Here is a 14,748-nt window from a genome sequence, read left to right on the forward strand (position 1 = left end):
ATTCAATATCTAGGATGATGACGTCGATATCAGTTGCTTGCCCATTTAAAAAAAAAGTTAAATGTGTCAGGAAAAGTCTGAAAGACTTCATTTCATCCCAGATAGAAATATTGTCTTCTGTGTGACGAATAGTCTTAGAAGATATATTCATATCACATATTGTTCATCCCTTCAACAAGTAGATTGTAAGTGCTGGACAGCACCTATTCCTTGCAGTTATAAATCCATGAGGTGTTTAGTAATCATAGATAAAATATTAGAAGATAATTCATCCAGTAAATATGCCATTATCGAAAACTGTTTTATTTTGTTTTTAAAGTATCACAAACACATATTATATTACGTTTGTTATTACAGAAATGTGAATAAAATAGAAATGTGATTAGTGTGGAGGTATTCATGTAGCGAAGTTCTACTTTCAACAAGTTTAAGTAATAGCCTTAATGTAATGTAGTCTAATTCAAGTAAGTGGGTTTTAAGGTAGCATAGTAGGCTACAAAGAAAGTGACAACAAAATACACTAAAAATCTTTCAAGATTATAATGATTATCTAACATCTCGTCTTTTCGAAATTTCAGGAAGAATTAGAGAAACTGATCAAAGATCTCGAAGGTTGCAATGATGACCCAAGCTTCGTTAAAAGTCACGTTCGTTTGAGCATATATAATAGCATTGCTAAAGTTATAATGGGAGAACATATGCATTTACCAGAAATGGATCCGTTGATGGAAGCCGTAATCAAGGCAGAGGAGTTGTTCGAACATTTCGATGTGATCACATATTTTCCCTGGATAAAACCCTTAGTACATTTTCAGCTCGGGACAGCCCCTTACCTACATTTTCTTCACGGCACCAAGAATTGTGTCAGGTAAAATAAATTATTCTGTTATATATGCGGGACAAGAGTAATCGAATATTATGATATCGTTATATAAATCGTTTCTAAATTATTCATGTAGAGAACGTGAGGACTATGTGCAAATATTCCCTGACTGCACGAAATCAAATAAAGTATAATTCTGATCTTTCCATAAATGTGATTTATTTTGTTAATTACATCTCTGCTAAAGTACTTAGAAATACGCCCCAAATTTTTTTTTCACTTCTAGAAAATCTTAAATGCTTTCGACTGTGAACATATTTACGTTCATGTTTTCAAGTTCATTCTAAGCGATAATATATCTGTTGGTAACAAGATTATCAGGAAATCATAGTACAAAAAATTGTTAAGCGTAAATTCCCCAAGAAAGAAATGTGGTCCCTCATCGCTACTAACCAAACTCTTACACATCTACCACATGTGCCCCTAGTACTTCTCTACTACTTGTCATATATTGAAACATTTCCTTGGCATCAATTTTATAAATCCTCTTTATTATTTGCAATGTTTCTATTATGCGCCCTCTATTCCGTCTACCAGGTAAACTTGGTACCCCACAAATCTTCAACCTATCCTCAGAGGAAGCAAATCACAGACCACTCACTCTTCTCCTAATCTTTTTTACAACCTCATGTCCCCAAGAAATCCATGAGTCAAAATCTGTGCACAGTCGTCAAGACGCGCAGATAACTTCCTTATATTTACTTGTTAGCATATTTTTCAACATCCAAGTAATTCATTGAGCTATTTTACCAACTTTTGCAATATGCCATCTGAACTTCAATTCTCTGTCCCAGTGTTACTAGCCTCATCAGTTTCCTGCAAACGGAGTACCATGAATATGATACACCATATGCAACATTTTCAACGCGAAGTGCATAACCTTAAATTTTGCAACAATAAATTGAAACTCTTTATCCTTTACCCCCAAAGTAAATTTATTTTTAAATCATCCATCAGTATATCTAATTCATCTGCATCTGCTCTGGCGCTCTTTAGGTTTTCATAATCAGCAAACAAATGCATATTCCATCTTAAATCATTTCCTAAATCACTGATATACAAATTAAATACAGGCTCTAAAACAAAACCCCGAGGTTGTCCTCCAGTCCTTCCTAGATTGCACTTCACCATATACTACTGTCTGGTGTCTGTGGGTCAGTCATCCCCATACAAGTGCTACTAGCGTCACATCCCAAACGTTGTAACAGTTTTCCATGTGATATTCTCTGAAGTGAATCACATCCCTATCCACTCAGTGTTGGATTTTAACTTTAACCAACTTTTTCATACTTTAACAACCACTCCGGATATATTAATTCGTTTGTAGTTTACTGCCGCTGTGTTAGAGCCACCTTTATGCAATAGAACTATTTTACCCTTTTTCCACTCCCCTTGAACCATGCAAGTGTTAAGACTTAGACTGAACAACTTCATCAGAGGCATTTCCAATTCTCTTGTACATTTACGCAACACACGTGTTGACATATCATCCAGTTCCACTGCTGTGTTTATATTTATATTTTTCAATATGCTGATCACTTGCTCATCATTTAGCTCAATTTGTAAATGCGCTTTGTCATATCAACAACTGCAAAACCTCTACCTGAATTATACAACCTAGCTCAATAGAGTTGCTGAGTTGAATAGATGGCTTTAAACAATGCTCATTTCGCCCTGTCATGAGGACTGTTTAAAGCCATCCATTCATCCATTGTCATTTTTTCTCTTACTCCCTCCATAAAAATGTGCACTTTCCTTTGTCCTGCTTAGCTTATGTTCTTTCATAATCTAATTTTGCCTTTTTTTTTACCAAAGTAGTCACCCTACTTAGCATTCTCATAAGCAGTATGTTATGTACTGCTCATGAGTATGCTGATCACCTTTTCTTTATATTTTCCCATACTGTCTTCTTTTTTGAGCTCTTCCTTTATATCATTACTCATCCAGTTTGTTCCCACCTGGTGTAACTTGTTCATCCTATTATACAGTCTCCGACCAATTACTAGTTTTATAAATCAACATAAACCCTTTCTTGACAGAGAATTCCACATGTTTGACAACTTCCCAAAACAAGACTTCATGGTCACTCTCCACAATTGGAGGCGGAGTTTATTGGTTATGGATATATCTTTTGATGCTGTTATCAGATCCAACACTTTGAAACTGCTTGTCCCCTGTGTAACACGGGGTTTCATATAACTATCCCCTAGCAACTGTATAAATTTCTCTTCCATCTTTCCATGTCCCTTTCCTTCCTACAATCTATGCCCCAATAATTAAAGTCTCCATATTGATTGTTTGTCCTGTATTCAATGTGGTAATCTAGCGATACATTACCACATTGAATACAGGGTGCTATAGACCAGAGGGTCCATAGGAAGATGGACCCTCTGGTCTATAGCACCAGCAACAACACATTTTGTCCAATTGACCTGTATTTCACACTAGACAGTCGCAAACGAATCATCTGCTTCAGAACTAAAATCCTCTTTAACTTCTAACATTGTTGTAATTTTTCATCCGTTATCAGCAACACGCCACCTTCTATCCTATTTTATTTATCTTTCCGGTAAATGCAATACCTTATATTTACCGGGAATACAGGTTGATATAGTTACAGGGATAGAAAAAGTTTCTATCCCTGTAACTATATCATTTTGCGTCAATCAGGTCTAACCAATGCCTATACGTTTTGCAATGCCAAACATCACCTCTACCTTATCCCTGAGACTTTTTGGATTTGTGTGCATGCCTTTCAGCATTCCCTTGTATACACAGTTACCGTTGTGTAATATCATTACCAAACCATTCGAACTGTAAACCTGTGAAATCATATTCAGCATTGCATAATGATTTGTGTAGTCATTTAGCACTGGTGTGGCCAGACATATATGTATATAAACAATGCCCATGAAATTTACTCATTTACTCTATACATCAATAAAATGCATGGCAAATCCCCCTGCACAATGTTGTTGTGGACACATTTGCATTCCTGTCTCTTATCAACTATGTCCAATCATACCGAGGTTGGTGACTTCATTTTTGCTTCATGCAACAACTCTTTTATATATTTTGTTTTTGCACATTTGTCGGCTTTTAAATCCTACCCTAACAATCATCTCTTTTACTTCTCTCTGCTCAAAACTAAGTATCAGCCAACAGCATATTTTGTCCTATTGGCTTCTATCTAATCCAAACAGCTTCAAATAAACCATCTCCTTCAGACCTTAAATCCTCTTTCACTTCTCCCTTCTACAAACTAAAGCACATCCTATAACATATTTGTCGTAATAAACTATATCTCAAACGAAAAGAAAGATCTCCACAAACCTAAAATCGTATTTAATTTTTAATAATATCATCCAAGGTTATAATAAATTTAGTTTAATCCTTTATCCAAGTGTGAGCAAACAACGTTTGCGCCTGAAAATATCTTCAGGACTGAATACCGGGCAACTCCTAGCAAAGGTGGACCAAGCTAACCTCCTTCCTATCTCAGTATCTCCCATAATGCAAAACACATCTCCTTGCGGATATGTATAATGTTATGCATTAAGGGATTGGCCACTACCCAGACTACTTTCGACCTTTATTGAGGTCTCTTCAGTGGGATTCAGGCCCAGTGGTAGAGATACCAGGCAGAAGCACTAGCGAGGTCATCTTTACCTATAGGAGTTGCCAAACGGTGTGCCATGTTTTTTATTAAATTACTCTGGATTTAGAGAAAGATGTTGAAAGTTTATTTCTCACTTGGTTAGACTATAATAAATTTAGTTTAATCCTTTATCCCAGTTTGCGCCTGAAAATATTTTCAGGACTGAATATGGTGTTGTACTACCTTACTGGGGTAAGGTAGGTGTTCTGAAGAGAACTCGATAAAGATCGAAACTAGTCTGGGTAGTGATCCTTCCCTTAATGCATAACATTATACATATCCGCAAGGAGATGTGTTTTGCATTATGGGAGATACTGGGATAGGAGTGAAGTTAGCTTGGTCCAGCTTTGCTACGAAAGAAAAAAAAGAAAAGCAAGAGAGTCCTACATCATAACAACGGATTATATATTAAACCGGAACCACTTTAAAATTTTTATAATATATTTCAGTACTTCAGTAAAGTTTAATTTTTGTTTCATTTTTGAAGAAGAAACTCTTCTATTAGAATCTCGTTGTATGTGTATTATCAGTTTGCCTCTTAAAGAAAATAATAACTGAAGAGGTTGTTTTATATTTACAGCAAGGTATTTGAGAGAATTAAGAAGAGTAAAGATGTGTTCAGTGACCAGAGTTATTTTGCGAAATATATGGCTAAAATGAAGAACAGTAAAGGAAATTCAGATGACTCTTTTACTGGTAATTACTTTACAAATTTAATGTGGTTCATAAGTTATAGTATGAAAAGCTTTAAAATTCTTCCCTTTATAAAACTTCATAAGTGTATGATAATATGATAAGTTCAGATTGCTGTAGACTAATCAAAGTTTTCGAAGTTCTCTTTAATATCTTTTTTGCTTTCGAATATTTTATTTACTTTTTGTAATCTCTTCAAGATTACAAATTTGAAAGCTTGAAATTCTCAAATTTTCTCAAAAATAATGTTGGAATTTAAATGAACCCAAACCCAGAGTTCGCTTCCTGTTTGAGTAATGACCGAATATTCTATATACATTAGATTTAAGCAGAGCGATGTGCACAAATTCCACAAAAAAGGATTAACGATAGCGATCAACTTAAGATATATTAACGAACCACAATTATGTGCAAAAAATTCATTGAACAGCGAAAAGTTAAATGCAAAATCGAGTTAATTGATCCCTGCATCCGGCAAACGGGTTTTTTCTCCCAGAAACTCGAGTTTTTTTAAACTCAAATCAACCGTAGAACCACCGCTATCCCATACAATAAATACATAGTGTTAGGATTAGGGACCAGGAGATGGCGGCACTTGTCAGCCGCCTTTCTTCACCGAATGTCGGATATTGTTAGTGATAATCTTAAGTCAGTTATCTCTAATTGGTCTCCTGTGGAGACTAAACTTTCCCACAGACTCCAAAAGGTAGATAAGGCTAAAACGGTCTCAGCTACTTTCTGTAAGGGAATAAAAGGCATTAGCGGTTTTTGTTTTGTTTTGGTGTGCAAATTTTACTGATGAATGGAAGCGTTGGTGTAGTTAATGTATTCTTCTTATTATTATTATCATTCCTTCCCTCCTCTTTTACCTGGCGGTGTCGAGTATTTTTTTTTATTTAACCGCTACCATATCGTGCATAAGATGGTTAGCCCTATGCTAACCATCTTATGCACGATATGGTAGCGGTTATCTCATACACAGATAATGTGTTATGAACTTTTAATCAACTCTGACTTTGTAAGAGATACCTTTAAACGCAGGACATATTATACTGATATGTTTAGGTATTTCGTTATTAGCATATTACGTTATTTTAATCTTTATAATCATGCATCTTGAATAAATAAAATACTAATAATTAACTTGCTCCACAATTTGATATTTCTTACTGTTTACTTCTGCTGTTTATTTAAATTTAGTATAACTTTCTAGAGATTGCCTTCAAAATCTATTATGTTATTATTAGCATCAAAAGGAAGGTGTGTATAAATTCACATGAAAAGACAGATTTTTTATTTTAATTTATTTCGTTATCTAATTGTCAGATATTTATTTATGATTATAATTGTAAGCTTAGTTATACGAGTTGCACTTTTCCATTTGTATTCCTTCACTATTATTGAATTAATCACGAAATGGAATTAATCGAATATGTATTAATCTTGGTTTTCAGCTAAATCTAGTCCAGGAATAATTATTCGATGAATGCTTTTAGGATAAATTAACTGTTTTGTATAAAGTGTTTTTGAAGAATATTCATGTAACAGAAGATTTTAAGCAAGTAAAAAAATAAATCCTACATACACAATCGAAACGCCTACTTCATCCAGAGATACAGAAGCTAAATTTATTCACATATTTATAAGCTTTTCTAATCCTAATTCCAAACGTATTTATTATTACGATTAAAATCAACGTACTGACATTTAGCGTGATAATTATTTTAATTCACATATATTGATCTTCCCACTCATAATAATAGGTTAATAACAAGAAATGAAGGAGTACCCGTTCCAATCGGGAATAAAAACTTTAGAAGAATCTGATTCACGATATTCACGGCCTTTACACTTCATATAATAATGAGGACTTGACCCATTTGTTGGAAAGAATATTGAAATTTGTTTCCTAAAATCCCACAAAGCATAATTTCTTTTTAGTTTTTTTATTATGATGAGAAATTTTAAAAACCCTCTGAGCAGCAGTTCTTTAAATACAGATTCACATTCTCATTAGAAATTCTTGTTTCTCATTGTATATTATTCAAAATACCAACAAAAATATTAAAACAAAATGTTAGCGAAGCAAATTCTGATAACCAAATTATTGGTCACTTTGTTTCTGTACATAATAAACTAGATATCATTATCGAACATATTTATTACAGTCAGGTTTGATGCGTTGTCATTCTTTATTAATATCTCTGCAGAACTATGAGATAGTGAAGAGGAAAATTTCAGGAAACTTCTGCACTATGAAAATACTGAGTACAGATTCATACAGACGCGGCTCATATGGTTAGAATTAAGTCAAAAGTTTTATTGCAATGCTTGTACAATTGCTGTTCCTCATTTACAAGACATAAGAACAAAACAAAAACTGAGAGAAGTATGTAGAAGTAAAAGAAACGTAAAACATTAAAACCAAAGGTATTTCTTTTTCATCTTTAAAATCTACATTATTAGATTTAGTTTCGAGTTAATCAGATGAATGACGGTAAGAACAATATAAGACAACTATATGGATGACCATTCGTCTTGACATTCATATATATATATATATGATTGTCTCTATATATATCTTTTGGAGCTGTTGGAGCATTTTATATAGTAGCCTAAAATGTGATTTATCATTTCATTTCAGAATCGATGCTTCTGGGAAATATTTTTGTACTCCTTGTCGCAGGAACCCATGCTGTTACCACAACCATCTTGTGGGCTATTTTAGCCATGGCTGCATATCCAAAAGTCCAAAAACGTGTACAAAATGAAATTGATTCTGTAATAGGGAAAGAGAGGATGCCTTGTTGGAAAGACCGATCGAAGCTTCCATACACGTTCGCTACATTATTAGAAGCGTCTAGATGGAGAACAACGGTGTCGATTCCCCTGATTAGATGGTAAGTTGATTGTTTGGTTGAAATAATTCCTTCCGATGTGTAGTTCATATCTAACAGGATGTTAGGGGAAATTAGAACTGCTTTCGTTGAGATTCGATCGGAGACTCATGGAACATTTTTTGGTTTTGTATCTAAGGAACGATGCATTCTGAAATGGAGAAGAAAAGATTTTCCTTCGCAGTTTTACCATCTCCTTACTGATGATGATGATGATGATGATAATGATGATTATGAAGATAATAATAATAATAATAATTTATCGCAACAACATCAGCAATAACAAATGAAGGCTTTAAAACTTAATCATATCTACTGATGTTTGGGAAATTCCATTTCCTATTAGATTTGCAATTACTCTGGATTTTTTCTTTATTTTATTTTGTTTACTCAAAACACATCATTTTGTGCTGCTGTTTCTCTTTGATTGAGTCATTGGTTCATAGTAATACAGTTAGTACAGTCAGTTATTTCAAGTCATTCCATACAAAGGATGGAATGACCTGAGTTAGATTACGTGTAATTTTGCGTTTTTTTTCAGCTCTTGTTTTATATCTCTACTCACCCACTTAATTCTTACTTGGTTTATCCTCCTGACTTTGAGTTGCAGTCTGGCACTGCGTCTCTCAAACCACCTCGAATATTTACCATGTTGTACTGATATTCTTCCTTGTAGTTGGTGCAGTGTTATGGCACTACTCGAAGATGCCTCATACGTCTCTCATAATTCCCAGCTTTATAGGTTAACATAAGAGTATTACTAACTTACATTCAGCAACTTTCTAAAACAAGACTGCGTGATAACTCTCCGCAGTTGAAGGCCGAGTGTTTTCCTTGGTTATACATATGGTTTGATACTACTTCATTAGACCCAGCACTCTGAAATCAGTGTACTTGACATGCTGTTTCAGGTAATTATCAATTGTATAAATTAAGCTTACATCGAGCCATTCCCTATTTTCTCTCCCTCAAATATATATCCTCATAGTTGTAGTCTATCATAATAATTGTTCTGCCTGCATTCATTGGACTAATCTGCCGATATATGGGATCTTTAAATTCCTGTGGATCCGCTGTTGTATAGCAGTGACCAACTATATATTTTTGCCAATTGGCCTCTATCACACACCAGAACACCAGCTTCATATCCCCCAAACTTAAAAATCCTCTTCCTTTTAATTTTTTTGGTTTTAGTTCTTCAGCTATCATCAGCTATATCCCCACCTCCTCTCCTGTTCCTTATATCCTTCCTGAAAATACAATACCGTATATATTCTATCCCTGTAGTGTATCGTTTTTTGACAACCAACTCTCACTGATACCTATATTTTTTGGCAGACTGCATGTTGAGCAGACCCATGTCAAAACCTCCTCTGCTTTATTCTATTCTGGAATTTACATGTACATGCATATAGACATTCTCTTGGCTCCCAATTGCCATTGTATAATATAAATACTAAACCATTCGATTCAGAAACGTGTGTATTTGCATTCAGCATCGCATAGTAATTTTTCTACATACGCTCATTTACGCCAGGAGTGGACATACACGTGTTTGTTCGCATCTCCTCTTATTATCTCTAGTTTCCTAGTTTCCTTCCAGACTCTCACAAAACAACACTTTCTCCAAATATCTAACACCCAAACCATTCAAATGATCCATCAGCAATATAAAAGTCCTTTTGCACATCAAATTCACACACACACACACACACACACACACACACACACACACACACACACACACACACACACACACACACACACACACACACACACACACACACACACACACACACACACACACACACACACACACACACACACACACACACACACAGCTTTTCAACTGAACAATCTTCTCGCTGACTCATTAGCAATCACAATTCTTTTTCCTATTACTGTTTCTTCGTTATTCTTCATTTTCGCTTCATCTTTCGCTCTAGAGCTGTTTAATACATCAAAAAACACATGCAACTCATTTCTTAATGCCTAGGAACCAATGGGTCCTGGGCTTTAAGAAATGGCGTCAGTTAATTAGTAATTTGCATGTGATGTCATTATGATCCCAAATCTCCTCTCCTGTAGTTCAGTGGAAGTGAAGTTTTCTGCTAGAAGAAGTGGAATGTTCACAGATCGACGTTTTATGTCATTTTCTCATTTTTTCCTAATTTTCGATTTTACTATTTTCCCAGTTTATTCCATAAATCATATCGTATGATTGTGGAGATGGAAGTGGAATAGATTCAATTCTGATGTAAAACAATTCTACCAAAAACCTATAGATTGGGAGACTGATTTCTCCATGAACAATAATGATATAAAAAGGCCAACTAGGAATAGAATTGCTCGGTTTTTTCTCAAAATATATTAAATTATCTATTCATTGTGGCAACGTGTCAATGACCTACAACACGAACCCAAAGAGAACGGAAGCCAATCATTCTTGTCTAAGGCAGACATACTTATTACAATACGTTCTTAATATATTCTACACAATATTACAGTTTAAATAAAAGATAATGAAGTTGGTGTGATGTAGTTATCAATCACTAGCGATAATCGAAAGCAAAAAACATTCATTGTTTAAATTATATTAAGGGAAGACGTTACTAAAATTTTATTTTGTTTAGTTATACTTAACAATGGTAAGAAATTATATTCTTGGTTTAATCCTTTATTCAAGTGAATGCAAACAATGTTTGAACACTATGACACAAAAAGAAGTAATTAAAATAAAATATAAGTAAATTTTTCGTAGTCAATTGTCAATTGTCAATTAGTATATAAATCTATGTAAACGCAACACGTTTGCTTTCTGTTTAGTGCATCAAAAAACACCACAATAGGAGGTTACAACATTCCTCAAGGAACAGTGATACTGTCCAATTTCTGGGGAATTCATTATGATCCGAACTACTGGAAAAATCCAGAGGAATTTATACCAGATCGATTCCTAGCATCGGATGGAAAGTCGGTTGTAAAGCCGGAACATCTCATTCCATTCTCTTTGGGTAAGTGAAGTTTTTAATATTATCTACAATGGAAAGTATAATTATGTATAATTATGCTCTCTATTTCTCTCTTTTTATGCGTCTGTGTGTGTGTGTGTGTTTGTGTGTGTGAGTGTATGTGTGTGTGTATGTGTGTGTGTGTATGTGTGTGTGTTTGTGTGTGTGAGTGTGTATGTGTGTGTGTATGTGTGTGTGTGTGTGTGTGTGTGTGTGTGTGTGTGTGTGTGTGTGTGTGTGTGTGTGTGTGTGTGTGTGTGTGTGTGTATCCCTTTGCCAAGTCGCACAGAAGACCAGAGATATCGGGTTTTTGGATTTGAGGAAACACACAGATTACACAATATTGGGTCATTTGTAGAAGACAATAATTTACACATCTGTAATATTTTTACTATAATATTACAGATTTCCGGTTTAACTGAAAATCTAAAAACGTTTAGTAATAGGTGCGATAAATCATGAAGCACAGTTAATATTCAAAGACTTAACTAGTCTTGTTTTCTAGACCAATTTGTTAGGTCAATTAATAATTTTTTTTTTACGAAATGGACGTAATGTTGGTCAAGTGAAAGATCCTATTCAGCAATTTTTGAAAAGCGTCGTTTCCCTTTCGTAGAAATATACCCCCATAAATATACGAATAAATAAATAAAAGACGAAATAAATTTTGATGTATAGCAATTAGATATATGTTTTATATATAAAAAAATTAATTAACGAATTTAAATATGTTCGCATTGAGTGGTGTGTGTGTGTGTGTGTGTGTGTGTGTGTGTGTGTGTGTGTGTGTGTGTGTGTGTGTGTGTGTGTGTGTGTGTGTGTGTGTGTGTGAATACTATCGTAGAACTGGCTGGTGTTAGATTTCTGGTCTACTGTAATCAAAAAAGGAAATTTCAACTCCAGATACTTACTTCTGTTGATATATTACAAATGAATACTATACTTTTTGTTTGGCTTCTGTGAATACTATTGGTGATTAATCCCCCCCCCATGTGCTGGACGAATTTCAATTCACTTAACTAAAAGTGGGCATGCTCAGAGATAATCGACAACAATTAGTTTTTTAAATTTCTTCTTCTTTGTTTTAAAGTATTATTCATTTACATATAACGATTATAAACCAATTTTACCTTCATCAAAGTGCAAGAAATAATTTTACGAAGAACCAATGAAGAGTTGAAGTTGTAGAAAGCCAATTATGAAACGCATAGAACGTCCATGAAAAATCCCTCAATGATGAAGAGCACTGTTAAATTTCTGTGTTAAGGATTGACACCGTCACTTTTGATGACAAATAAGCCTGAGCATATTAGTAAAATTAACGAGGAACATAATGTGTTATGTTCATATGTTCAAAGAAACATAAAACGTCATATGTGCTAATCGCTAGCAGTCTGATATCGTCTAAGTAGTGTGGTTGTGGCTTATAACTTGCAGTAGCATCTTCTGTATTTTTGGGATAGAACTTGTACAATTAATTAAGGTAAGGTACCGTTCCCCTTTTCGGATATGAGGACATCTTCCATATTCTCCAGACATGAGTAAGTATGATTTTTATCTATTGACGATGAAGATGAAAAAATCCACCCAATTCATATACACCAGTGCATAGGAAAATTCCCTAGTGTAATGCAATTTCAGTACCGAGGGCTAAAGTTGACAACAGGGAATGCTATTTAATTATCACATAAGTTACCCCTCATGCATTTATTTAAAGGAAGATCGCTAGCTGATGAGTATATTAATTCAAATATGTTATTTTTCACTGAAATAACTTGACTTTATATATCCGACATGCTGTCGTTACTTTCAGTTCAATTCTTGTATATTATATTCACACAATAACTAATATTAGATTGCTCAAACCAAACAAACCAAACCAAACTAAAGATGTTCGAGGAAGCTGGCTGTAGAAGAGGTTGTCCTTAAATCCCATAATGGATGCATAGAAACTTAATAGTTCATTTTAGTTGATGATTAAACGATGACTTGTGGAGATGACTGGCAGGATCCTCCAGAAACTGGTTTTCTCTTTTCAAAATGCACAAATCTATAAAAAAAGAAAGTGATTAGCTGATATCAAAAACTTACTGCCTAATGTATAAGCTGTTTTAATTTCTGTTTTGAGAACGCATGTACGTGATTGTCTTTAGATGGGAGATGAATATCATCCCGCAGTTGAAGACTATAGCTCCCCTTACTGGAAGTGAAGTGGTTGGAAAAAAAATTTCACGTTTGATCTATCTTAGAGCAGGTTTCAGGAATATGTAAACTAAAATTAAGCAATCCAAAATAATAAATAACAACCTAATATAGATTTAAACCTTTCATGGGCGGAAATATAATAATAATAATAATAAAATGCAGCTGCATGATCGGAGTAGCCACGATTCCTAATTGAAGCCAAATCAAATCAGTAATCGCCATTATAGAAGGCACGCAAGAGAAGAACTCAGGTACTATATTTATACTATAGATATTTAGTAATAAAATAAGAATAACAAATTAATTCCTTGATTAATTTCAAAATAGCGAAGAATTTTAGTTTTCAGAATTAGAAGGCATCTTACAAAAATATAAAACGAATTTTTCATTTGTGTTTCGTGTCTTGTTGAGCACATAACAATTCCATGAAGTATGATGGATTAGTGATTTTTTTCCTTATATGAAGCTTTTGAAATCACCTTCACTTTGATTCATATTGTAATATTTTGAGTAATAATTGATTTTTTTAAAAAAATCAATTTATGCAACAGAATTGTTTATCCTACAGTTTACACGTTTCAGGATGTGTCCGCATTTCCTACACTACTGCACATGAATGAATCTAATTAATATTACATTGATAAACTCAAAAAATGTTACACGAGTACAAATGTTTTAGTATTTGATAATAACACAGTTCTGTGGTTTATTTTATGATGGACCAGTCTGTAAATATAATCGTTAAAGCAGATATAAAGAATGAATGTTCTAATTTCCTTTCATTCCCTCGAGTAATATATATTAACATTACTTAATCATAAGACAAAAAGTAAATAATAAATCTTAACTTTCAAAATACATATACTTAATCTAAATATAACGTAACACCTAAACGGAAGGCTTGTTTTTATAATCAATTAGCAATGAATATTTAATTTGCGAATGTATTGACTAAGTTTCAATATCATGATTTGTATATTTTTAGGTAAACGTTCATGTCCTGGAGAGAAAATGGGAATGATCGAAACGTTTCTGTATTTTGTAACTATTTTGCAGCGATTTGAAGTTAAACCTCCCATTGCAACCGCAGTAAACTTGGATGGAATCAATTTTGTGACTTATCAGCCGAAATCACAAACATTATGTTTTGTAAAAAGAATATAACAAATGTAAATTTAATTATGAAAATCAAAACACAAAGGACAACGATCTTGAACAAATTATGAGTGTAGAAACATGTAATCTTTTTTATGAAAAAAATTGTATCAGTGTATGATATCTTTTATGAGCTACATATACAAATTTCTCTCATATTATTTCCTAGTTTTATTATGTAATTTAGCGATGTACATCGGCTGAAAATGAAAATGCACGAAGATGAAGGTTTATGTGATATCAATT

At 33.8% G+C, this 14,748-nt stretch overlaps 1 protein-coding gene across 1 annotated transcript in view; it reads left to right on the forward strand.

The window, feature by feature from the left end:
* LOC150101493 (cytochrome P450 2U1-like) overlaps positions 1-14,511 on the forward strand; it is a 71,921-nt gene extending 57,410 nt beyond the window's left edge. The window contains exons 4-8 of the mRNA XM_090400812.1: positions 579-868; positions 5,122-5,237; positions 7,879-8,134; positions 10,958-11,145; positions 14,333-14,511. Coding sequence (XP_090256938.1) covers positions 579-868; positions 5,122-5,237; positions 7,879-8,134; positions 10,958-11,145; positions 14,333-14,511 — 1,029 coding nt within the window. The remainder of the gene's footprint in view (positions 1-578; positions 869-5,121; positions 5,238-7,878; positions 8,135-10,957; positions 11,146-14,332) is intronic.
* The last annotated feature ends 237 nt before the right edge of the window (positions 14,512-14,748 follow it).

This window comes from Typopeltis vanoorti, chromosome 11 (assembly GCF_054136105.1).
Source record: "Typopeltis vanoorti isolate ZY-2024b chromosome 11, IOZ_Tvanoo_1.0, whole genome shotgun sequence".
Lineage (NCBI taxonomy): Eukaryota > Metazoa > Arthropoda > Arachnida > Uropygi > Thelyphonidae > Typopeltis > Typopeltis vanoorti.